This window comes from Apostichopus japonicus, chromosome 19 (genome assembly GCF_037975245.1).
Source record: "Apostichopus japonicus isolate 1M-3 chromosome 19, ASM3797524v1, whole genome shotgun sequence".
Lineage (NCBI taxonomy): Eukaryota > Metazoa > Echinodermata > Holothuroidea > Aspidochirotida > Stichopodidae > Apostichopus > Apostichopus japonicus.
The window spans coordinates 7,866,634-7,891,683 of record NC_092579.1 but is presented as its reverse complement, the minus strand read 5'-3'; the positions used below and the strand labels follow the sequence as shown (position 1 = coordinate 7,891,683).

Sequence of the window (25,050 nt, the reverse complement as noted above, 5' to 3'; positions counted from 1 at the left end):
CTGCATCATTGTATTCAAACTTCAAAGACTTGAGACTTGACTTGGGACTTACTCATAGGGACTTGAGACTTGACTCGAGACTCGACCTCCAAAGACTTGAGACTTGACTTGAGACTCGCTCAAAATTTTCAAGGTGACTTGAGACTTGACTTGAGACTTGCTGGTAAAGACTTGAGACTTGACTTGAGACTTGCAGCTAGGGACTTGTTGACAACTCTGATAGATACACACATACATGCACACACATACAGTACACCCATACACATATATTCATGTTAAGTGGGAAAGGGGGGGGGGGCTGCCAAATGATACATTGGGCATACAGCACACTTAAACACCTTAAATTAAAGTTGCTGTTTTTCACTTCAACTGTACAATTGGGCAAGCCTACTTTAAACACTGCTATATCACTGTAAGTCTCATGACAATCAGGAAGTTGTCAGCACCTCTTAGTAAACTAGCTGATTGAATAATAAATAAATTCCACTGATATTGGAAGGACTTTTACAGTCGTTGATGACAGAATGAGTTGGCATGACAAGACTATAATACCAAGACTATAATACCAAAGTACTAAAGTACTGCACATCATAGAGCTGGGGTTATTTATCGAGTGCAAACTACAGGCGCTTGTTTCATGAGGCTTGCTAGTGTGATCACGTGCTATTGCATTCATTGAATGAAAATCTAGGGTGCAATATTCTTTCATGCTGTAAAAAAAAAAAAATCAGCTCCCACCATAGGCGTAGAAGGCGGGGGGGCTGGGGGGTTGCAGCCCCCAACCATATTTTTTGGTGAAAATTCGGGCAATATTCTGAGAATTTTTCGGGCACCTACTGGAAGAATAATAATTTGCAGTGTGTTTTTCATTTTTTTTTTGGTGAAACTTCGGCAATATGCTGAGAAATTTTCGGGCATCCATTGAAAGAATAATAATTTGCAATAGTTTTCAAATTTTTTGGTGAAAATTCGGGCAATATGCTGAGAATTTTTTCGGGCACCTACTGAAAGAATAATAATTTGCAGTGTGTTTTTCAAGTTTTTTGGTGAAAATCTGGGCAATATGCTGAGAATTTTTGGGGCACCTACCAGTGGCGGAGCGTCCATACAGTCAGAGAGGGCGGATGACCCCCTGACGGACTAAAATGGACTGCTGACGCCCTTTTCAGCTTTTTTACCACTTTTTTACTTATTTTACTTATTCGCGATTATTGACTTTTTTATTGCGCTCTCAAATACCTATTGACATTTGTCACATTTTGTTGGTGCAATTTTCTGACAAAATTGGCGATGACACCTACTTATTCTTCGTTTATCTGTAAATTAGCAAGGCCTGGAAAGGGTCCTTTCCGGCGATCTAGGGAGTATCTTTACTCAAAAAAAACCAACCTGTGGTGGCGCTCCGCTTAGATAGTGTCGAAAGCGCCCCTACAGACCATTCTCTACCCCCTGACCAATACCCCTAGCTCCGCCACTGGCACCTACTGAAAGAAGAAGAATTTGCAATGTATTTTTCAATGGTTAAACATATATTATTATTATTATCATTATTGTTGTAACAACTTCCCCAATAATTCTGACCAATATGGAAGGGTAATAACACGGAAAATGATTGTACGTCATTGGCATGTGATGTAATAACGGAAGAATACCTATATGATATGCACATGAACATGAACATGTGGAATGCGCGCGGAGCGCGCGAAAAATTTTGGATATATTTTTCGGGCAAGTCGTTACAGCCCCCCCAAATCAAATGAGGCTCCTACGCCTATGGCTCCCACCATGCTTCAATAGGTCTTTTCTTTGTTCAATTGTCTACATGTGATTATTATCTCGCAGAAAATCTTGAAACATAATAGCTGCTGTTAATTTTCCGAATTGACAAATTTGTGGACTGTTCATACATATCACAAGGATTCAATTATCAACCCAGCTACTGATGGTGCTTGCCCTTCAGCATTACCAATGCATACTGTAGCTGTACTAAGTACCCTACCACCCAGAGAACAAGTCAAAACTCACACCATGCATAAGCAAAAAGAACACTTAAAATATCTCGACAAGTGGGAACTTTTAGCACACCTACCGCACCATTAACTTTCTTGAGGATCAAGTGTAAACGTTTAACACACCCAAACATTTTTTGTTAACAGACATGGTCTGAAACCATAGGCGTAGGAGGCAATTTTTTTGGTGAAAATTCGGGCAATATGCTGAGAATTTTTCGGGCACCTACTGAAAGAAGAATAATTTGCAGTGTGTGTGTCAAATTTGTTGGTGAAAATTTGGGCAATATGCTGAGAATTTTTCGGGCACCTACTGATAGAAGAATAATTTGCAATGTGTTTTTCAAGGGTTAAACTGATATTATTATTATCATTATTGTTGTAACGACTTCCCCAATAATTATAACCAACATGGAAGGGTAATAACACGGAAAATAATTGTATGTTATTGGCATGTGATGTAATAACAGGTGAATGCCTATATGATATGCACATTAATATGTTGGACGCACATCGAGCGCACGAAAAAGTTTGGTTATATTTTCAGGCAAGTCGTTACAGCCCCCCCCCCCAAAAAAAAATGGGCTCCTACGCCTATGTCTGAAACGGAATGAATATGAAAAGCCATCCTGCATACAGTCATGAGTAAGTCTATAGAAGAACAGGAGAAAGTCAACGAAGAAAAGTGTAGGAGGTACAGTATATAGGCCTATGCATGGCGGTGTACTGATAGTGGATAGAGAAATAGCCAGAAGGAAACAAACTGAAGTACAAAAGTATCTATTTAAAAATTACTGCTGCAAAACCCAACTTTTTCCCCCTCTTCATATATTCTTGGAATTTACCCAAGTTGCACCCCCCCCCCCACCCCCACCTTCAAAATTCCATCCCAGGATCTTAGTGCTGACACTGTCATTATTAGTCTAGCCGATGGACAGTCAGTTAAACATGAATAAAATTTGTACCCTTGAAAAGTTGGAAGCACACACAACCCATGTGGTACTATATTCATACTGTACATACTGTGCAAGGTGAGTTTTCTATATTCACAGAACACATAAAGATTTTGATAGCATTGAAATCTGTTAAAGGGTCAGATAACTACCTGTACTACATAAACAGCTCAACTGGGACAAAACTCCTAATAAGGATGGTCTCTGATTAAAGTCTGACATATACAGGAAATGATGTCTGTATTGCCATATGGGAAGGTCCTTATCATACAGTACACATGGGAACCATGAACTTTTAATACTGAACTTAATTACTTTGGATTGGCACAAACTATTGTACAGAGGTACCGTACATGTGGTACATTACATATTAACTGTATATCTAGAGTCAACACTTGTAAAAAAAAAAAATTAAGCTATCATACAAAATAGAAGGAAATTTACCAAATTTAATTTAATATTTTAATACAATATATATACTTCATAGTAAAGAGAGAATTAGCTTCACCTCAAAAATAAATATTAATCACATTTCTAGCCCAACATAAACTGATTTTAAAAGATGATTTTTACAGCATGATTTCAGTCTTGATACATCAAAAAGCCACATTTTAATGCTAGTATGTACCATAATGTTGCTAGTGAGATGTCTCTAATAACTTAGATATTCTAAATTTTTAAGATACTCAGCTTAAGAGAAAAATTTCAAAGTTCTGGAATGTATGCACTTTCAATGCTAAATTGACGATGACATCTGCTCCAGAGTGCAGACCTAAATGTTAAATGACAATCTATTGTTTTATATATTCTAATAAATAGACCGAAACAAGGTTTATTAACTTCATAGTTAACAACAGAGCAACTTGAATTCAGCATCAATTGTCCTTCAGGAATTTTACTACATTGTAAAAACATGTTAACAGTAGTTCAGGCCATAAAACGTCAGGTCAGTTTTAGTTGTTGCAGCATCTATGGAACTAGCATCATATAATAATAATCATAATAAATGAGACTTATATAGCACCAAATCAGTAAAAAAAAAAGTCACTGCTCAAGGCGCTTTACAGAGAAAGTAGATTAATTTACAAAAAAACAAGTGAAAAGATGGGTCTTAAGTAAACTTTTGAATGTAGAAAGTTTAGAGCAAGTTCGAATGTGATCTGGTAACTTGTTCCAGAGATAAGAGCCAGAGTATTCGAAGCTTCTATAACCATAGGTCTTCAAGTTTGGTTTAGGAACAGTTAAATACAGTTTGTTGGAGGAACAAAGTGTGCGAGTTGGAATATATGGCAAGAGAATTTGCAACAGGTACACAGGCTGTTCCAGATGATGAGCACAAAAGGTGAGAAGAAGTAGTTTATACTGAATTCTGTAGCTGATAGGGAGCCAATGAAGTTCCTTCAGAAGTGGAGTGGTTCGGCATTTTCTTCCCTTCCTTTTCACAATACGGGCAGCGGTATATAAAGGCTAGCTCGGTCCAGTCACTTAAATTCAAAAACTTCAGCTCTAGAGAGAGTTATTTCTCAAAAATCGTAACCTTAAAAAACTCAAAATACTACCTGGACTGGTAGAAGGGTTTTGTTTAACTTCTATAATAGATTTAAAATTAATTCTGTGCCTCACGTCACCCTTTTACGGAGCGAAATGTTTCAAATATAATATGTTTGAAAGGGAGAATGGGGGATTTCTATTAACATAACCATCTTCTTCTCCTCTACTGCTCCCATCCCCATCCCCCACCCCTACCGCCAAAGCAGTCTTCCAGTGGTCAGTATACAGTACTGTATATGTTGTTTAATGAACAGAGTCAGTTTCCTTTTGTCTGCGTTTACCGTGTTTACCATGCTAAGTATGTGGCTGGTCTGGGTTCCTTTATTGTCAAGCTACGCCATGCTGATTACCTAGATGCTACAGTTGGCTGAACTCAATTCATCCCTATATAACGGACAGTTCCATGTGGCTCTGGTTCCCGTTCCCGTGGCGCAGCCTCTCTGATCCTCGGTTGCTGATGTCTCAAACATTTCTGCTTGCCTTAACATTAGAACCTGCCTGCATTTATATCTTGTCACAATGCTATTATGTTTCATGTAACTCTGTCCAGCACCGACGTCTCTATCGTAATTCAGGAGGTCTTTAATCCGCTCTACCTGAACTTGCATAACTCATTACCTGTGGAAAACTGCTTAACAGCACCAGCCACCATCCCATCTCGTAACTAGCGACCGGACCGACTCCAACACCACCGACCAGACCTTACCAAAAGGAGGTACCTCTGGGGCGTTAGCTTAAGCCCTGAGTTTGTAAGTACCGGTACGTTGTTTTTTGTATATTTTGAAATAATTACAAGGACAGTTCTATTACATTTCATTGTACATATAACTGCCCTTTCGTCTACTTTCTTGTCTGCCGATTCCTTTCCCTCTCCGAGAACAGAACCTTAAGAACAAACTTCAACCAGTATCCGACTTTGTGACAATGAACGTATGTTTCAATTCGATAGAAGGTTTCTCTTCTGATTTCCCTGATGAGATTAAAAACTGAAATTCATCATAGTCCCAGCTGGAAGAGTGACAAAGGTGCAATCTAAGACACCAATTTGTTGTACTTGATTCTTCCGTTGAATTTACTAAAGCCTTCATAACGTGCTGCACTTGACAACTTCTATATTTAGGTGCAAGCTAGATACAGCATGAAATAAATATGAGCAGACTGCACCGAAACAGTGGCCAAAACTGGTTATAAAAATACCAATTCATCTTTTCATAGTGAAATAGCTACTGTATATAAAGTGGTACCCCCATATGCCAGAAATTAACTTTAGCACGAGAGGAAAAAAATTGGAAATCAAACATTGAAAGTGTATTTTTCATTGAAGTTGTCACACGGTATCAGGGCCCATACATTTTTTTAAAAAGGCAATTCAACTTTCTCTATTCAAAAAAACTTGAACTGCATAAACTATAACGGTCTGAAAAATATTCTCTGGCATGATGGAAAATAAGTTTAGAAATTAGAATTGAAACTGCTTTTTTGTTAAAGTTGTAACAAGCTATAATGTTATCATAATTTAACGTTTCTGTGTAAAATGGTTACAAAAACCTGGCCTCTGAGCATTTAACGCATGAAAGCAAAGCAGCTTGGGTCTCAAAATTTTGTAATACATTAACCTTGAAACTTAGATGCAGCAGAACTATAAAATTTATTATGAATAGGACAGAGACGTGCTGTAGTAACTGCAGGATTTCACAAGGATGACAACAAATTTTTGATAGAAATTAGAAAATGTAGCAAAGAGCTGACTGGGTTTTTTAATAATTGAGGGCAATACTACCTTATTACTGCACCAAAACAACACAACCTATTCGAACTTGTCAATTTCTGCTTCTGATCTGCCTACAACTAATTACGTGCCTAATTAAGGAAGAGAGATTTTAAGGATATATATATCAAGGCTTCAAAAGAACCTACAACAAACACATTTGATTGTCAAGTTTTACTGTTTGAGGCAGAAAGGGTACTGCAGTGAGCTGCTTGATAATATCACAAAAGTTCGGCTGAATGAATTCAATACCAGTGAAACAGTAAGTACTTAGCAAAGTATAGATAAAATTATGAATTCTCCACCTCATTGAAAAATAACACAGCCTGGATACAAGTTGAAAGAACGATGCTAAAAGGCACTTGATATATATCTGTTCTATTTACAGTACTTCCCTCTTGTATAAAGACAGAGATACTATCTTTCCCTGGCTTACTAAGTATTTTTCACTAAGTCATCTCCATTGTGACATTCATACCCTGCACTCAGTGTTCAGCATTAAAAATAAAGATTTATTGATTGGGAACCTCTGCATTTACATCAACACTATATGTGCGCCGTTAATGGACAGGTCGAGTACCTGTCGTGTACTAGGAGGAAAGGTTGGTTAAACCATTACCGTAGATCATGTGATCATGTACTAGTCACTGCAGCACTGCTATCAATGCCTACGTTTGAAATTAAGCTCGTAACGGACAACAGACAAAAGTTTAAGGTCAACACTGATCAGGTGTCAACCCGGCCGGAGCTTTGTACATAATTACAGATTTAACAGGGACTGGGAAGGTCTGATTCTACGTGATTCTGATCTATGGCGGGGATCAAATCTTGGATTCTGATCCGTGTTTATGCTACAAATCAGATTCCTGAGTGTGCTGTCCAAACACCGTGCTTGAGGGAGGGGGTGGTGGGGTGGGCAGGGTCTGACATATAACGGGTGCTTCAAAAGTACTGTCACATATTTTTGCAGGATAAGGAGCGCTGTTACGAGCCTGCCACTACAAAACCGAACTAGAGTTCATGATCGCTCATTTTTAAGTTTGAAATTGTTACACTATATACTTCAAGGAAGTCGGTTTCACATGGAAAAAACATATCAGGAAATTAATCAAGGTAATCTCACATTGCTAAATGTCTTCAGCGTCATTGCTATTGTTTACATCATCGGTGGTAATCATAAAATGTTTTACTTAAATTTTGCTAATACTTTAGCTCGAAAGTGCAGCTGGAGTTTGGGAGCTTGCCAAAATGGTTTCCATTGACCAGATGTAACCATAAAAAATCAACCTATTGATAATTCATGGAATACAGCCTTTCCAATAGTTTATCAAATTATATCAGGTTTTGGTGAACATTTCTGTTAAAAACAGAAAAAATATGGAACTGTTCAAAAGTTTCTTATCTATCGCGAAACGTATGCATAGGTCCATAGTAAAAGTTAAATGGCCTGACGTTTTTTTATCCTACGGTACCATAGCAGTAAGCCTCTTTGGTGGATGAAACATGAAGCCCTCTTACTTTCAAATATCTAGATATGAACAGACTTAGCAAGTTACATTGGCTGGCTTTGTTTGTTGCTTTATCCAATACTCACCGATTTGTGGAGGTCTCTTCAAATGGACGACATAGGCACCTTTAAATTTACAGTAACTGTACTCCTCTCTGTACGTGAAGAAACCGGGATTTACTGTTGGGACGACATTTAACTTTTCTATACAAAGGCCAACATAGGCATCTTCTAAAAATATGTAAGGAATCTTGAAAGACATCTCTAGGATCTTTCCAGGCAGATCCCCGGAAATGACATAACCTATACCGCAGCAATATGGCGGATAAATGTCTCTGGGGTAAGCCTCCTCTGAAATGTACCACTTTGAACGTTTGTCACGTATTGGCTTCGTCCCCTTGTAGACGAAGCCAGTCATGAAGGACTGGCGTGGGGCACCTTCCAACAGATGGATCAAATTTGTCAATTCAAGAAAGACATCGTCGTCTGTCTTCAAGACGTACTTAGCCTTAGGACAATAGAGACTGGCCCACTTCAGCCCCATCAGAGTTTTCAACGTCAGATTACGGTAAGAGTCGTGGAAATCTTCCATCAAAATATCGCCGTACTTGTCAGCTTCGTTGCGGACCTTGGAAGTCACTGTTTGGTCGCCCGAGTCTCCGAGCAGGAATATGCTTCTGATTATTTTGCCAGACACCTGTGAGACACTCAGCGAGGAATTCCTCTGGATGTCACGTTGTTTGAACGCTTTAGGAGATGAAATCATCACAATCAAAAGGAATACTTCTAGTTGAGATCCACTGGGCTGGCAGAAATAAGGCTGGTTGATCACTAGATTGTAGTTGTGGGGATTCACTGGATTTGAAATGTTATTCCACTGGTGTTGATCTGAAAGTTGTCTGTGAGGATCTTTTTTGTTAATATCATTGGATTTATTGGCTACATTCTTGGGTTCTGTATGAATTTCCAGCTTTGTGTCATCGACTTTGGCTTCTTCTTTTTTTAATCCTACTTTACCGGCTTGTTTTTCTTTAACGGCATGAGCAATCTGTTTTGTATCTACTTTTTCATTTTTCTTTTGTATATCATCGTTATCTGTCAAAACTTGAAATATTTGCCCAGGTTCGACTGCAATCGAGAGCTTCCCAGCAAAGGTCTCCTCCGCCACAGTATCTTTATGACGACTTTCATTGCTAATATTGTAAACTTGAACTATAGAAGAAGGTAACTTCTCTCTGACATTTGGTTTGGCTTCTTCTTGACTCGTAGAACCCAGAGCTTGCAACAGCAAAACCATCAGATCCCTGTCCGAGAGTCCTCTCCTCCTGGCAAGATACACTAACCGGATAATACAGCTTTCCAGGTTACCTAAGTTGTCTAAGTTCGTTTCATTCTGAGCTGGACAACATCTGCTAGGGATAGAACTCTTTATGAAAGTATGCGGTAACCATACGTAAAGAGCAAGCAGCTGAACCGTACAGAAGAGAAACAAACCGATTAAAGGCAGACGGATTACCGCCCTCATCTTGTTCCTTCGATGATGAAGGTGTTACGTCCCAATTTCATACGTCGTCGTCGTCCTTCTGCTGGATGGGTGATGAACTGTGCAACTCTCAATCTGAGGCTTGTGTCGTTCTCCTTCTGTAGCAGACTGAATCTGAAAAATACGAAAGAAAAGCAAAAACGCAAGCTAAAGAAGACATCTGAAATGGGCCTTGGGTTTGTTTGGACTGCGAGCCATTCATTTAAATAGTTTATTTTTATTGCGTCCCAAGAGTTAGAAAAACCAGCTGATGCTCTGTTGAAACCCTAGCCGTGCGATGAATGTGGAAGCACACTGTGCTATTCGACAAGAGTCGGGGGAATTACGAGGCAAAGCATGTTAAGCCAAAAGTTTGCACATTTAATCAGTTCCTGAAGACAGTGGTAATATTCTAACTTCTCCAAATGACTAGGTAGTGCATATGACTGGAACTAATTAAAGCTGGCAGCTGGTGACTTCATACACAGCAAGGGTGATAGGTTTGAATTTCAAATGTCAGAGTACAATCCTTACTGCAGCCTGACCGCCTAACGGATCGCTGTCCTCTGTCCTGGCTCCTCCATCATAAAGTGTACAATTCAATAGGATGTAAATTAAGACATACTAGTGGCTTCTTTGTCACAACAGTTAAAAGATATACATTCCCTCTTCCATTATGCAGTGTTAAATTCAATTGAATGTATCTAGATATATAAACATATAAATATATATTTTTCGGTTGATTGGCGTCTATCTTGGTGCAGAATGCTCTAGATGCCCGTTGGACGGAGTGAAGTATATGGGTGAGAATAAATTGAGACTAGTGGAACACTAGTATATAGTTGTTAAGTCTCAGAGTTTCATGCATTGAGCGATCATCAGACAATTCAGTAACAAAGTTAGTGTTCCACTAGTTCTAATTGACATATACCTATTTAAATCAACATATCATAGCTTTAGCTCATTAACATATATTCCAAATCCCGATTTCGATGATGATTGACATGTGGAGATACATCACATGTTTTTAAGTTGCTAGCAACTGGTATAAGTCCAAGGAAATTGACTTCTACCGATTTAATTTGACATATCATCCATTTAAACTGGTATATATTGATTTAAATTGACACATACCGATTTGTTTTACATATTATCGATTTAAATTGGTATGTCGAGTTAAATCAGTATACTGTATGTCTATTTAAACTGGTATGTCAAATTAAATTGATTGTATGTCGATTTAAAATGACATATGCCGATTTAATTTGACATATCATCGATTTAAACTGGTATATATGTCAATTTAAATTCACATATATACCGATTTATTTTACTTAAATCATCAATTTAAATTGGTATATGTTGCTTTAAATCAATGTTATGACCAATTAAACTGGTATGTCAATTTAAATCGGTAGTTAAGCCAAGTTAAGCTGCTAGAAACTGGTAAACTGTAAGTCGAAGGAAATTGGTATATATGTCGATTTAAATCGGTATATATATGTAGATTCCCCACGATTTGAGACTGATGGCCCGCCATACGTCTGATGAGTTCCAAAAGGACGAAAACAGTCATGAAGTGAATTTTTCTGGTGTGTTGATCTTTAATAATTTATTATATGGGCAATTCCATGATGGAGGGGACATGGCCTAAAAATAAGAAGTGTCAGTTTTCAACCTGCTATCAGTCTAATGTTGTAGTATACATATCTAAGTTTGTGGAATACAGTAAGTACTTAGCAATTTTTCTCCAACACTCAAATTTTGAATACATGGCTCAATTAATCAAGGAGGATGAGAGCTCAAAATAATCCTGAAAATGCATCATACATTTCATTCCATCCTATATGATACTCATCAGATATTATTTAATAGTTTTATTATGTGTTACTATAGATACTCCTGTTGACTGTGTTATGACAGAAAAACATTTCAAAATTTCTTCATGACAACTTCAGAACAGACATTTTTCAGGCTTCAATCACTGATGTAACGTGAGTAACCGAAAAAACAACTTTTTCTGTATGTGACATTTCTGTAACAAGTGGAAATCTGATAACCATAATTTTGTTAGTACTCATAGTCCCAAGTGTGGAAACAAGATCACTAATGAGGAGAGACCCATCATGTGTGAGTGATAGATCACTGAAATCTGTAACGTGAGTAACCGTATAACGTGAGTAACCAATGTGTAACGTGAGTAACCAAGCTAACACACTGAGACAATGCAGGAAATGCCTATTATTGTCTTGTAAATAATTGCTCAATAAGAGAGGGCAGTGGGGGTTTGGGCTAGGGTTAGTACAACACCTGGAGAGTACTCTCCCATCACCCATGAAGAAGATTCAGCAAGAAGCTCGGAGGGTGGCCACTAGATGACAAGTTGCCTCCTCCTGCATATTTCAACCTAGAGCGGGAAAGGGCTGGATCCACTTCCTTCAATTCTACGAAGGCCCTGATACAAATAGACTACTCTGAGAACTACACATGTGTATCTCAAGATGAAACCCAGACTGCCCACTGGAACCAATGACAGGTGAACCTGTTCACAGTAGCAGCGTGGCACTCCGGTTCCCTCCATTCCAGTGTTGTGGCATCAGACAGCCTGGTACACTCCAAGGATACAGTTATGGCATATGTGGACAAAGTCGTTGATGGCCTAACCCAAGATTTTTAGTCTGTATCTGTCTGGTCGGATGGTCCGGCTTCACAACTTAAGAACAGATTCCTCGCTGCTGCTATTATCCGCCTTCAAGATGAGCACAATCTCAAGATTCTGTGGATGGGATTGGTGGAGCAGTGAAGCGTCGTGCATGGAGCTAAGTCATATCTTGGAAGGCATTACCAATGCAAAAAAGCAATGAGCAGCAACCACTGGGATGCCCAAGGTGGACACCCATACTGATGCCGCAAACTGAAATTGAGGCGAGAAATAGCGAACTCGGTCTGAAATCTGTATTTGAGAATGCCAAGCAAATCGTTGGAATGGTCAGTAAACATCACTTGCAGGTACAGAACAAGGATGTCATCTCCTTCACCATTACAGATGATGGCAACAGCTCTGCTGAAAGGAATACTCCCCATGGAGATGGGGAGGCCACAGAAAAATGAAACCTGCTCAGGGAGTGGCAATGCTGGTATAGAACTCGATATAGACTGGTATGCCGCTGAATACAAAGCGGTATTGTACCCCCCTTGTAATAGAAGCAAAGGGGGAACCAGAACGACGTACAAGTGTCAGTGATGCAGCCAGCTGGGCCCAATTAAAAATGGCTAAACCCAAGTCTGCAGTATCTCAGGGAGAAACTCATCACCAAACTTGATGCACCAACCTTGGCCAATAACCGTGGGCACTTCAAATTTTCTGTCGCCTTTTGAAGACTGAACGAATCAGCTCTCTTCCAAAGCCGCTTCCAAACTTTACCCAATGTTCAATTGATATGTTAACAATTTCCTATTGGTTCATGGTTTTTGTTCAGTTGGCCTGTTACTTCCCAGAGAGATTTAGTTCCCTTAGTATCATATTCTGGGTAAATTCAAGTTTGACACACTGCTAGTCCTCAAATAAAACTTAGTTACAATGTTTAGAATTTGTTGCCGATTTGTGAAGATATGATTCATGCATTATCTGAAAAAGACATGGTATATCTCATTTAGATTGTGATATTATTGAATTACACTGGAGAAGATGTTCAAAATGTCAATTCCACTGATATATGGGTGTTTCCTAGTCATTATCCAGCAGCAAGTTCCTCACGGACTCTGATTCCCTATGTATTGTATAGGTGGACAAACTGTAACGTGAGTAACTGTAACGTGAGTAACCGGTGAATGCCTCATTTTCACCAAGACAGGAAACCAGATGTGATTTTGATTGTGTTCAGTATTTTTATCATCACCTAAGGTCCAAAAAACATGTATCCATTTTCTTTAAATATATCCAGTATGAGGACACTTTTTGAGTGAAGTTAAATTTTGGCGTCGGGGTGATTTTCAAATGTAACGTGAGTAACCGACACTTTCATGTACCTATCTCCTACAAGAAACAAGATAATCAAATTGTGTTTTCGCCAATGTTGAGGTAAATTAGTTACCCTATCAATGCATAGAGAGCAGTCATTCAAATTAAAGATTGGTGGAGCTATCAAACCATTTGTGAGCGAAAGTCTTCAAAAATGTAACGTGAGTAACCGTGGAATTGCCCATATACCTGTCATACCACTTGCTCCACATTTATATCTTATTTATGGCTTGTCTTGCCTATAAAGTGGTAAATATATATAGATATATAGATATGTTTTGAAACATTTCATGCAAGACTCGACACACCCTTTGTTTCAGCACTATATTTACAACCGCTCTGGACTGCGTTTATGCCCACCTCGTACACCTAGGGGCCGCTTCAGATACTCATTTGTGCCTAACTCTATTCATATATTTAATTCACAAGTGAGAAGATAAGTTTCTTATTTGTATGACTTGCTGTATATTTGTTGTATTATTGCATGTGTATCACAGTTTATTGACTTAAACTATTGCTATTTTTTTTCTTTCGTTTACGACCTGTGTAAGCCAAATTTCCGATTGTGGACAATAAATTCAAATTCAATTCAATTCAATATACAAGATTCAGTAGTTAACTCGTGCTGATGATAACCTCACAGGCATGAAATTTGAGTGACAACATGCTATAGGTTATGTATATACAGTAAGTACAGTATATCATATCATATGTCTAAAGAAACTGGATACTTTGTGGCAAAAGGTTTCCGTTCTCTAAGTTTCCAGAACTTTGTACCTTAGGATTGTTTGTAATGGCCTTGACTTGGGAGCATGTATATCAATGACAATGGGGGCTGCTTCTTTTATTATGGCAACTGCACATCAAGTGAATAGTGAGCTCAAAGAGGAAACAAGCAACTCGGCACTTTTCTCAGATGGGTCTACCGATGTCTCGCACAAGGAACAAGAAATTATTTAGATCAGGTACCTTGATGAAGATGCTGAGTAATGTTAAAACAAAGTTGGTGTCTTTGGTTGAGCTAGAGATGACGCAAAGTCCTGCTGCTGGAATACAGAGAGAGAGTCACATCGGTCTGTTGGAAGTTCATCCGGAAACTACAGATATTAGAGCGGTTTCAGTTTGTATTAATGGCGCTTCAGTGATTATGGGTGCAAAGAATGGTGTAGCAGCCACTGCAAAAAGAATGTTTCACGTCTTGTAGAAATACACTGTGTAGCTGATAGGTTGGAACTAACAGCACTGGATGTTGTGAAAAGATGGTAGAGGAGTTACCCAAAGATGTAGAGGACATGGTAGAGGGTTACCTTAAGATGTAGAGGACATGGTATGGGAGTCACCTCAAAGAGTTAGAGGACATGGTAGAGTAGTTACCTCAAAGAGTTAGAGGACATGGTAGAGTAGTCACCTCAAAGATTTAGAGGACATGGTAGAATAGTCACCTCAAAGATGTATAGGATATGGTAGAGTAGTCACCTCAAAGATGTATAGGACATGGTAGAGGAGTTAACTCAAAGATGTAGAGGACATGGTAGAGTAGTCACCTCAAAGATGTAGAGGACATGGTAGAGTAGTCACCTCAAAGAGTTAGAGGACATGGTAGAGTAGTCACCTCAAAGATTTAGAGGACATGGTAGAATAGTCACCTCAAAGATGTATAGGATATGGTAGAGTAGTCACCTCAAAGATGTATAGGACATGGTAGAGGAGTTAACTCAAAGATGTAGAGGACATGGTAGAGTAGTCACCTCAAAGATGTAGAGGACATGGTAGAGTAGTCACCTCAAAGATGTAGAGGACATGGTAAGGAGTCACCTCAAAGATGTATAGGACATGGTAGAATAGTCACCTCAAAGATGTAGAGGACATGGTAGAATAGTCACCTCAAAGATGTAGAGGACATGGTAGAGTAGTCACCTCAAACTTGTAGAGGACATGGTAGAGTCACCTTTGTTTGATGACACTCTGCGATACATTGGTGACCGATTGGAGAATCTGTCTGCCAGGGTAACTTCGCCATTCAATTTCAGGAGTGTTTGACTTACGACAGCAGCCTCTTACCTCCGAAAATGAAAAAGCTCATAGAGTCGGTGAAAACGACATTAAAGAACTCACATTATAAAGGTATTTTGATTGTCGACTTGCAAAACTGATGAGGCAGACACTATAAGACTTTGGTTGAAATTTAAATATCTTATTAACTCATCCGCGCTGGGGGCCAATGCTACATCAAGGTTTAGATAATTTGGGAGATATTTTCAAACAGGTTTTGTGTAATTGTATTCAGTAATTGTACTGTAAATGATCAGGCGATCACATTTTTGAAATAATCCTAATCAAAATGCAAACTAATTGTAATGCAATTTGATTACTTTGGCAAAGTCATCGTAATCTTGATCATAGGCGTAGGAGCCTAATTTGTTTTGGGGAGGCTGTAACGACTTGCCCGAAAAATATAACCAACTTTTTTCGCTCTCCGCGCGCGTTCAACATGTTAATGTGCATATATATAATATGGCATTCATCGGTTATTACATCACATGCCAATAACATACAATCTTTTTCCGTGTTATTACCCTTCCATATTGGTTAGAATTATTGGGGAAGTCGTTACAACAATAATGATCTAATATTATAAGTTTAACCATTGAAAAACACATTGCAAATTATTCTTCTTTCAGTAGGTGCCCGAAAAATTCTCTACATATTGCCCAAATTTTCACCAAAAAAAATGGAAAAACATGTCTACAAATTATTCTTCTTTCAGTAGGTGTCCAAAATATTCTCAGCATATTGCCCTAATTTTCACCAAAAAGGTTTGGTTGGGGGGCTGCTGCCCCCAGTGCCTATGATCTTGATTCATACTCAACGATAACAACTGAAGTATCAATCAAATATTGCTACAATAATAGAAGTGAAGACATCACTGATAGTGATACCCAGCACAAGGGGTCTTGATTTTTGGGGGGTTATAGAGGGGAGGGGGTTGAAAGTGTGTTGATAGTGGGCCTAGAGAGTGCAAGACATACAGAGTTGTGATGCTTATATGGAAGTTATGGACACCAATAAAGCGCAACGACTTCACCCTTCAGTAGTCAATGCATGGTAAGTGGCGTTAGATTTCAGTAAAATAATTTATGACACTCTGCGATACATTGGTGACCGATTTGAGAATTATTTTAACTGCTGAATACACCGCAACTTGGGAGACACCTTTTAAAAATATTACTGGCATTGTGGTCACCTTGCATACAGACTGCCAGTAATGGATTATGAGAACGATGCATGCATCATATGGGAAAGGCAATGGGCCTGTGGTGTGCGTGCAGAGATTATTTACAACACATGTCATTGGTTTAAGAAAATCTGTTTAGAAATGTATAGTAAGCCTACATTTGGCCTAAGTTATCAAGCCTACCGTTACTTTCGTTAGACATGACTCGGAAATCCATCCCTTACTTAGTAATCTAGAGTCTAGGCCTATGGATAACTAAGTTAGGTCCTCACAATATTCTTTATTAAGCCTTCCGAGTAATTCAGAGCGATTTGTCTTATTCTTCTTTTCATATTTAAATCTACACATATTAAAAATGCAACTCACATCAGGAATGGTTCAACTTCTCCTTACGAAGTAACAGATAAGTTCAAAGGAATGCAGAAAACTTAGTTCACCATGTTCTCCGTCGAGCCTGTACTGTTATACCGAAGGTATTTCACTTTCATTGACTGTACTCCAGGCTGCGTCTCGTTCAGTCATAATTAACTTAGTGAATAAGAAAGCAAAAATAGTGACAAGAATATACGGTACCCTATATACGACATGACATTTACAAATTAAACATATATATCATTGCATGCTAACAATCAAAACAGGAAGGTGGGGCTTATTCGCAGGGCAGCCTTAGACTGGGTTAACGGGCTCAATAACTTTAGGGGCTATTCGAGTTTGCTTTTGGGCACCAGCTATCTTTTTGAGAGTCTTAATAAGGAGCCTCTATATTTTGAGGAATTTATTGGCCTTTGGGATTCATATATCTTAATGCTGTTAGGATTGGTTTTGGGAGCCTAGGGCCTTAAGATTGAACCAGTCTAGCATTAGTACCGCCAACATAAAAAATGTCATCCCTCATTTTCACCTTTGGTTTTGCAGAGTGACTGCTCATTTGCATGTAAAGGTGTGGGAGGGGGGGGGGTGTCACACCCTTGACCATATTGGCTTTCAGGCAATATCGGCTTTTGGGGAATCCCAAGATAAGCTCCCTTAAAATAAGCTTTTAAAATTGAATTGCTGGGGTTCCAAAAATTAGCTTATGAAGTGGCTAAGACTATTTGGGCCCAAAAGGTTGGCTTTTTCAAGGCCCCTAAACTAACTGGTATCAATAGCAAAACCTAATAATAAACCTATTTTCAAAATCGTCACAGCCATGCGAATAAGGTGTCTGTGTACGTTATTCGCCGGGCTGCCCTGCGAATAATCACTTCGAAAAAGGAAACCTCTCTTACACGTGATACGTCACAAGTTTATTAGGTTTATTTTCCAAAGAAAGTATGATTTGCCCCACCAATGTCGGTGGACATATATTAAATACTATATTTTCCAAAACTTGTTTAAAATTACAGGCGTGCAGCTTGATCTTTGCTATATGCGCTTTAATCCGTCGAATGTACCGTCCTTTTGCTAAAAATTTCGATAAATTCCTGACTTCACCACCAAGGTTGATGGAAGTGATAATGGCTTCGAAATTTGTAGTACCATCCGATCTTACTTAGTGCCACTTTCATCCTTAATGATGTCACAAAAAGATGTTTGGAGAGTAATTATAAATATTTGAACTGTGATACAAAGTCGTAATTTCGGGAGGGGGGGGGGGAGAGGAGAGATCGATATGAAAAAGACGTTATTACGAGGATATTAGTGGAAGTTACGATGATGGGGAACTTGCCCAGCCCCCCCCCTACAAAAAAAATAATTTAGTAATAATATACCACTGGTGCTTTTGAATACATTCTAATGAAGTCTTCTCACAAATGTATCTTTGTGCTAACAGTTGAAAAATCTGAAAGTGAAAATTTCACAGCCAGAAGTTCACATGCAGGACTCCCAACAGGGCTTAGAATAGACATTCCGGAGAAACATGACTGCCCACTCTGACATGTATTTTCGGGCGTGCTCTAAAGTTACCGCAATCGGTCTTAAAAGATTGTACGGTCTCACAACTAGATCTATCCCCCCCCCCCCATCTGAAAGATGATCTGCCCAAGTTGCTAGGTTGCAATTAAATGGCTTCATCTTCCATATTTGAGGGGAAATTGGCGAAATCGGGACATCAATAAAAAAAGAAGACAAAATATGGTTACGGCACTGATCTAAATTATGGAGAAAGACCCCCAGACAGCAGCGTGGCAAGTATCGAGAGGAAGATATTTACATTGCTGCTCCGCTCCTTGCTACGCCACTAGCTCCTCCAGTCCAAGATATAAAACAAAAGCCGTTCAACTTTGATGGTTAACCGGTTAACTCTTTTATTGTAAACCGGTTAATTCTTTGAACAGTTAACCGGTTGATGAAAATCGAGCTATGCTTGCTCCCCTCTTCGGACGCCCGTGGATATACTATAACGTTGAGCTTAAAATAAAAGGGATTACCTTTAAAAAAACAGAAACAGTAAGGGAAAAATGTGTATATTACGGAGATCATTTTAAAGAACCCTACCGCCCCCCTCTCTCCCCACCCCATACGTACCACGGTTGTTCTTACAGTTTGGATGGTATAAAGGGTCAAAACGTTACGTTATTTAAACTTTTGTTTAAATTAATCCTATACCAACATTTTTTGAGGTTATTCATTTAAGCAGGAATAATTGATATTTGATCAGAACAGGTAGTTTTAAGATTTCAGTCTCAGGTCTGGAAAGTTGCGTTGAGGCTACCGTAGTATTATTCAGGCTACTAATCTCTCTTTTAGTACACGCTGGGAGTTGTTATGGAGCAACTCCCTAGTACACGTCAAGACTTTCGTGTCACTGGGCAGTGTAAATCAAAATTATCGTTGCTGCCCTGCAATCGTATAAGATGGCGCAGTTTCACTTTGTTGTTTTACTAGAGAGTCTCCGTTCCTGTGGTATTATAATAAATACAAAATAAAAAATCATAAAGGAAAGGGGCGCGCTCCAAATGCAGTTTTCACAAAGCGAGCGAATCATCCAAGGAATGCTTTATATCAACAGATTTTTACTCCATCAAAGACAAATTTTCTTCATCAAAAATAAATTTAATCCATCAAAAATAATTTACTAAATCACATCAAATATTAATTTACTCCATCAAAAATTGATTTTATTCACCGAAATTAAGATTACTATGTCAAAGCATGGTCGAAGTAAGTTCACCCGCACATATTAAATCTGCCCCTTCCGATATCATCCCACATCAGGTTCTAACCAAACAAAATACCCCCGGAAACAAATCCCGTCAAAAATAAATGCTCCAGTGGAGTAGACCACAAACTTGGTTATTTCCCAGCGATGTCTAGCACGCCATTTTGTATTTTTGTGGCTAGTGTCAGCAACACGTAATGTTTGTATGTACTCACGCGTACTGTGAGTACATACTAAATGGCAGCATCTCATCTCTCAGTCTTCAGCAAAATTTGTTGGTTAGTATAAGCCTGGGGTGGGCAACCTACGGCCCGCGGGCCCATGCGGCCCGCCAGTGATATTTTTTTGCGGCCTGTGAGATGTCTCAAGAGAAATATAAAAATCAATATATTTTAAATCATCACAAAAATAAAACGATCTAGCTGCTCAGAATTAATCGGCACTAATGATGCTGTCAGGGAGGCCTATTATCCCCATTAATTATCAACTGTTAAGTATTGACATTATGTTTTTGTGAATACAGATTAAGTACACACAACTATTGCTTGAAAGTCCTCGGAATCAAAGGTTTGAAATCAACAGCAGGTCGTTGGTTAGGTTCGGCCTAGTCAATTTAAGTTCACTCCTTATATCTGGCCCATTTATTCAAAAAGGTTGCCCACCCCTGGTACTATAAGCGAACGTTATGCAGTAAAAGTCAAAGGAGAAGCAGGAAAAGGAGCAGACCGCTCGAAAACATGTACAGTAACAGTAGTCAAGTAACAGGTCTGTCGCTGGTACTATGGTATCCAAGCCCAGTACTATAGCACTTGGCATGTTCACTGCTTCTAGATGTAAGAAGGCCTAACGATGTAACTATATACTAATTGGCCTATGCGCGGCTACTGGTCGAGGCAAATCCAGGTTAATTGCTAACAAGGACCCTCTGCACGATGTCAACAGCAGACTGTAAATGGGACACTGCCTGCTGGTAAAAATCTTGCACAGTCTGTTGTGAATGTGATCCATCCATGTTGCCGATAAAGAAAGGCAAAGTCGCAGCTTAAAGACCCGATGGAGTTATTCAATTTTTGATGGAGAAAATGTATTTTTTCTCAAGTTAAAATTATTTTTGGTGTAATTTATTGAATAAATCTTTATGTTTTGTTTCGGTAATGGCCGCCCATACTACCATGTCACCAAAGTAGCCCACTTTCGTTCCAACCAACCTAAATTCTCAGCTACGGTATTAACCTCCTCAATAGTTCTTTTCATTTAAATGTTCAGTTTCCTTTATTTAAGAATGAACAGCCTGGACGACTGAACAGTTAAATTTATATTTGCTTGTAATTTAATGAATTTATTTTTATAGTTTGTTGTTGCAGTAATGGCCGCTCACATGGTAGCGCAGAGTATCGTTTAATAACAGGATTCTTTGATTAAAACATTGTTGATTATGGTTTTTGAGGAGATAGGTGAAAAGGGGATGGTGTTTTTTTTTTTTTTTTTTTGGGGGGGGGGGTCCTCTGGAACCAGTCTGGTGCCAATGTGTAGCGTTGGGCTTCCAATGCAGATGTGGAAAGCTTGGGTGTGCGTGCGTTGTTTTGTATATATGCTGACTGAGGGCTTGAGCAAAGGAATTCCAAGACCTCAGACATCTGTCGAAGAGAATCACTACGCCCGCAGAAGAATTCTATTGTTAATGGATATTACGTCATGTATACAAATAACATTGAAAACATTTCTGCGAGACCGGTCAGAACATTTGATCGTCAGTTTTAGTAACAGAAATGCATCGGTAAATTTATAAAATACCCCCCCCCCCCACCACCTCCAGCACAATAGGCAATGACTTATCAGGTTTGTTGGACTATCACATTAAATCACTTAAAACTAACAGTTTATTATAACTTAATCCACATTTTGTATCAAACAAACTGAATATTAAAAACAACGGGCGAAGGAAAACAAAAATAATCTGCGTTGGCCGGGAATTGAACCCAGGCCTAATGCTTGGAAGGCATCAATGCTAACCACTACACCACCAACGCATGCTGTATGTACATTATGATTATACAAATTTAATTGCAAGGACCACGCTTACTTCTATGTAACTCAAGATCCAAAGTCCTTATCACTTTCACGTATGTAGAGAGGTCACCATATAAGCTATAACAGGTGTTGTTATTCAGTTCGCTTTAACTGTTGTATAGGCTATATGACTTCCCATTACAACGTATGAATTAACATTTTTACAGCTGTAGTGGAATTGTTTGCCCCAAACACACTGAGTATAACTCAAAGCATGGAGGTAAAACACTTCCATGCTCAAAGTAAGAAAATAAGGGTGCTATTCGTCACCCCAGGCTCATAGATTTGGTTACCCAGTGAAGGTAAAGGAGCAATTAAGTAGACCTAAGTAAATAATATTAATACCTTTACATAGTAGTTTTAATCCCTTTTAAGAACAAATTCTTTATAGTTTAAAATACATTGACCTGTAATTGAACCATCTATCTATCTATCTCTCTCTCTTTTATTTGATAGTAAAAGCACTGCTTCACCATATATCAGTATTTACAGATATGTAGAATGAATGGTTAAGAGGACAAGAACAAAGGAAATTAATAAAAATTAAAATAATGAGCACTTACTAGACGGTATCATTCACTTTCTCATGTAAAATATAGTAATCAAATCATACAATAACTTTATTGTCAAACAACATTACGTATGAAACTAAACTCGTTACTCCTTAAAGGCATTGAAGACTCGCCCCAAACCGCGTGCGGCCATCTGAAGAAAAAGTTAACTTTCCGTTGCTTGCAAGTGACGTTTTGTTCGTGTCGCTACAAAATGCAGACAGTACAGTAATGAAGCTGGACCTGAGATGTCCATCGCTGTATAGTTTGTACACTGTGTTGTGGGTATTGACCGCAGCTGTATGTACTGACTGTAACTAGTGTCTAATTACCGATGGTAGCAAGCAGTGTGTTCATTTTCTGGGATCGATGGTGGTGTCTAACACTTCTGTTACACGTCATTCGAAACTAGGTCAGATTACCGGCATGAGACGTTTCTTTGTGCGCGAGTCTTCACACCCTTTAAGGTTAAGGTACATGGGTTGGAATAATGGAGGGGGGAAAAGTTTAAAGGAGTTTCCAAGTTCCTCAAGGTTTCTCGCCAAGAACAAGCTCTTGAACGGGAACGGGTCTTGAACAAAACTATACAAAGATGTGAAAAATGCATCTTAACGTCTTTTTCTTTTCGTTCTTTTTTTTTTGTGGGGGGGGGGGGGATAGTGTCACAGACTGTTGAACACAACTGAAGTACACAACGCATCCTTACTCTTTTTCGTATATTGTTGTTGTTTCATATATTTTTCTCCAATGTCGGTAAATCTTCTTATCACTACAGCGATAACATTTGAGGATCAATTAAAGGATGATCTAGAGTCTTGATATGTCATTGTTCGATAAGAAATAACATTTTGAAAGGCACAAATTAATGTGTCTAAATAGCTATTCCTGGTTTTAAGATATTTCAACTTTAATTAACGTAAGTATGCAAACTCGCTGGAATGCTCGCTTATAAGATTAAATTGATGATGACGTCGGTTCCTCAAAGCAGGTCTAAATGTTATTGTTAACTTCTGTTAACTCGATAACTTGACGGATGCCAGGTAACACAATTTGTTCTAGACAAAATAATGTGCAATGCATTTTCAAACATGTTATCGGAAAGTTTTGAAAGTTTAGTGTCAATGAGTTGTGTGATGAATCTGAGAAACTGACCTACTGGTGTCTGTATTAGAATTGATGGTCCAGCCACTTTTATTGTTTGTTTGTTTGTTTGTTCAACTATATTTCAACCATCAACGTTATCAACATTTTACATAATTCAAGTATATACATACATAGTACTGTATATGGTTGTGGGGATCCTCGAAAAGTTCATATAGAACTTGTAAGTGAGGTATCCCCAAAATACAAACTGACAAAGTATAACAAAGGTACAAAGTATGACAACAACAAAATGTTACAAGAAAAATGAATAATAATAATAAGAAAAAGTGTGGGGGGAGAAGAAAAAAAACTTTAACAAAGACGTGGCCCGAATTTTAAACTAAAACATAAAATTCTATTCGAAAGAAGGTAACGCTTTAAATTACGTTTGAATGAGGATACATTATTAATTGAATGCAATGCAGTTGGTACGGAATTCCAATAAGAAATAGCAGAGTATTTGACAAAATGTTGACTACTTGCAAGAGAATAATGGTGAACGGAAAGAAAATTTGCATTGCGGGTATTGTAAGCATGAAAACAATTATTTGATACAAAAAAAAATAGGAGAAGCTACTTGGTAGATTGTCGTGAAAAAAAATTATATACAAAGATTAAGGTGTAGTACTTGACTAATTCAAATATGGTTAAGAGTTTACTGTCACAGAAGAGGCTGTACGAGTGACTATTGTAAGGAACATCATAAATTGCACGCAACACTTTCTTTTGTAGAATATAGAGCTTATTAATATGAGTAGGATAAGTGTAACCCCACACAATACAATAATACGATAAAAAAGGCAAGATAAGAATATTGTATAAAGTTAACAGAGTTTTAATGGGGACAATTTTTTTAAACGATTGATAATGCCAATGGCTTTGGACACTTTTCTTTTTAAGTTCTGAATATGTTGGATCAAACTGAGATTTTCATCTAGGGTAATGCCAAGAAAATTTGTGGAATGGGAGAAAAGGAATACTGGCGTTCTATCGATTATAATCGCAAGGTTGGAAGAAACTATTTGTCGTTGATTGGGATGAAAAATAATGGTGGTATTTTTTTTAGTATTTAAGTGAAGTTTATTGGATCTGAACCAGGCAGTAATTTTGGGGATTTCAGTATTGATATCGTTAACATGAGTATTTATATCACGACCTTTATATAGTAAATTAGTATCATCTGTATACAAAATAAAGTGAAATTTTGGAGTGACATTAGGAAGGTCGTTTATATAGATGAGGAACAATAAGGGTCCAAGAATAGAGCCCTGGGGAACACCACAATGAATTGCCTGCTTCGAAGAATTAGCGACAGATAAAGAAACATATTGGAATCTATTATGAATGTAGCTATTAAACCAAGATAATGCAGCCCCCCTTGTGCCATATTTATCAAGCTTTTTTAACGGAATTGAATGGTCAAGCGTATATCAAAAGCCTTGGAGAGATCTAAAAAAATCCCCCCAACTAGACATTTACTTTCAAAAGATTCAATAATATAATCTACAAGACTTAAAATAGCCTGGGACGTGTTACGTTGAGGCATAAAGCCAAACTAATAATCATATAATAGATCAT

General features: G+C 38.3%; 1 protein-coding gene and 1 non-coding gene across 3 annotated transcripts in view; both read right to left on the bottom strand.

Moving 5' to 3' along the window:
• LOC139959700 (beta-1,3-galactosyltransferase 1-like) overlaps nucleotides 1-17,078 on the bottom strand; it is a 32,819-nt gene extending 15,741 nt beyond the window's left edge. For both annotated transcript variants that reach the window (XR_011790210.1, XM_071957507.1), the window contains exons 1-2: nucleotides 16,933-17,078; nucleotides 7,876-9,445 (exon numbers count right to left, since the gene is read on the bottom strand). Coding sequence is in view for 1 of the 2 variants with exons in the window: in XM_071957507.1 (XP_071813608.1) it covers nucleotides 7,876-9,313 (1,438 nt within the window). In the remaining variant the exon portion in view is untranslated. The remainder of the gene's footprint in view (nucleotides 1-7,875; nucleotides 9,446-16,932) is intronic.
• A 4,588-nt stretch (nucleotides 17,079-21,666) lies between these two features.
• On the bottom strand, nucleotides 21,667-21,738 carry Trnag-ucc (transfer RNA glycine (anticodon UCC)). The gene has a single exon. It is a non-coding gene; the product is annotated as a tRNA-Gly (tRNA).
• Between the last annotated feature and the right edge of the window lie 3,312 nt (nucleotides 21,739-25,050).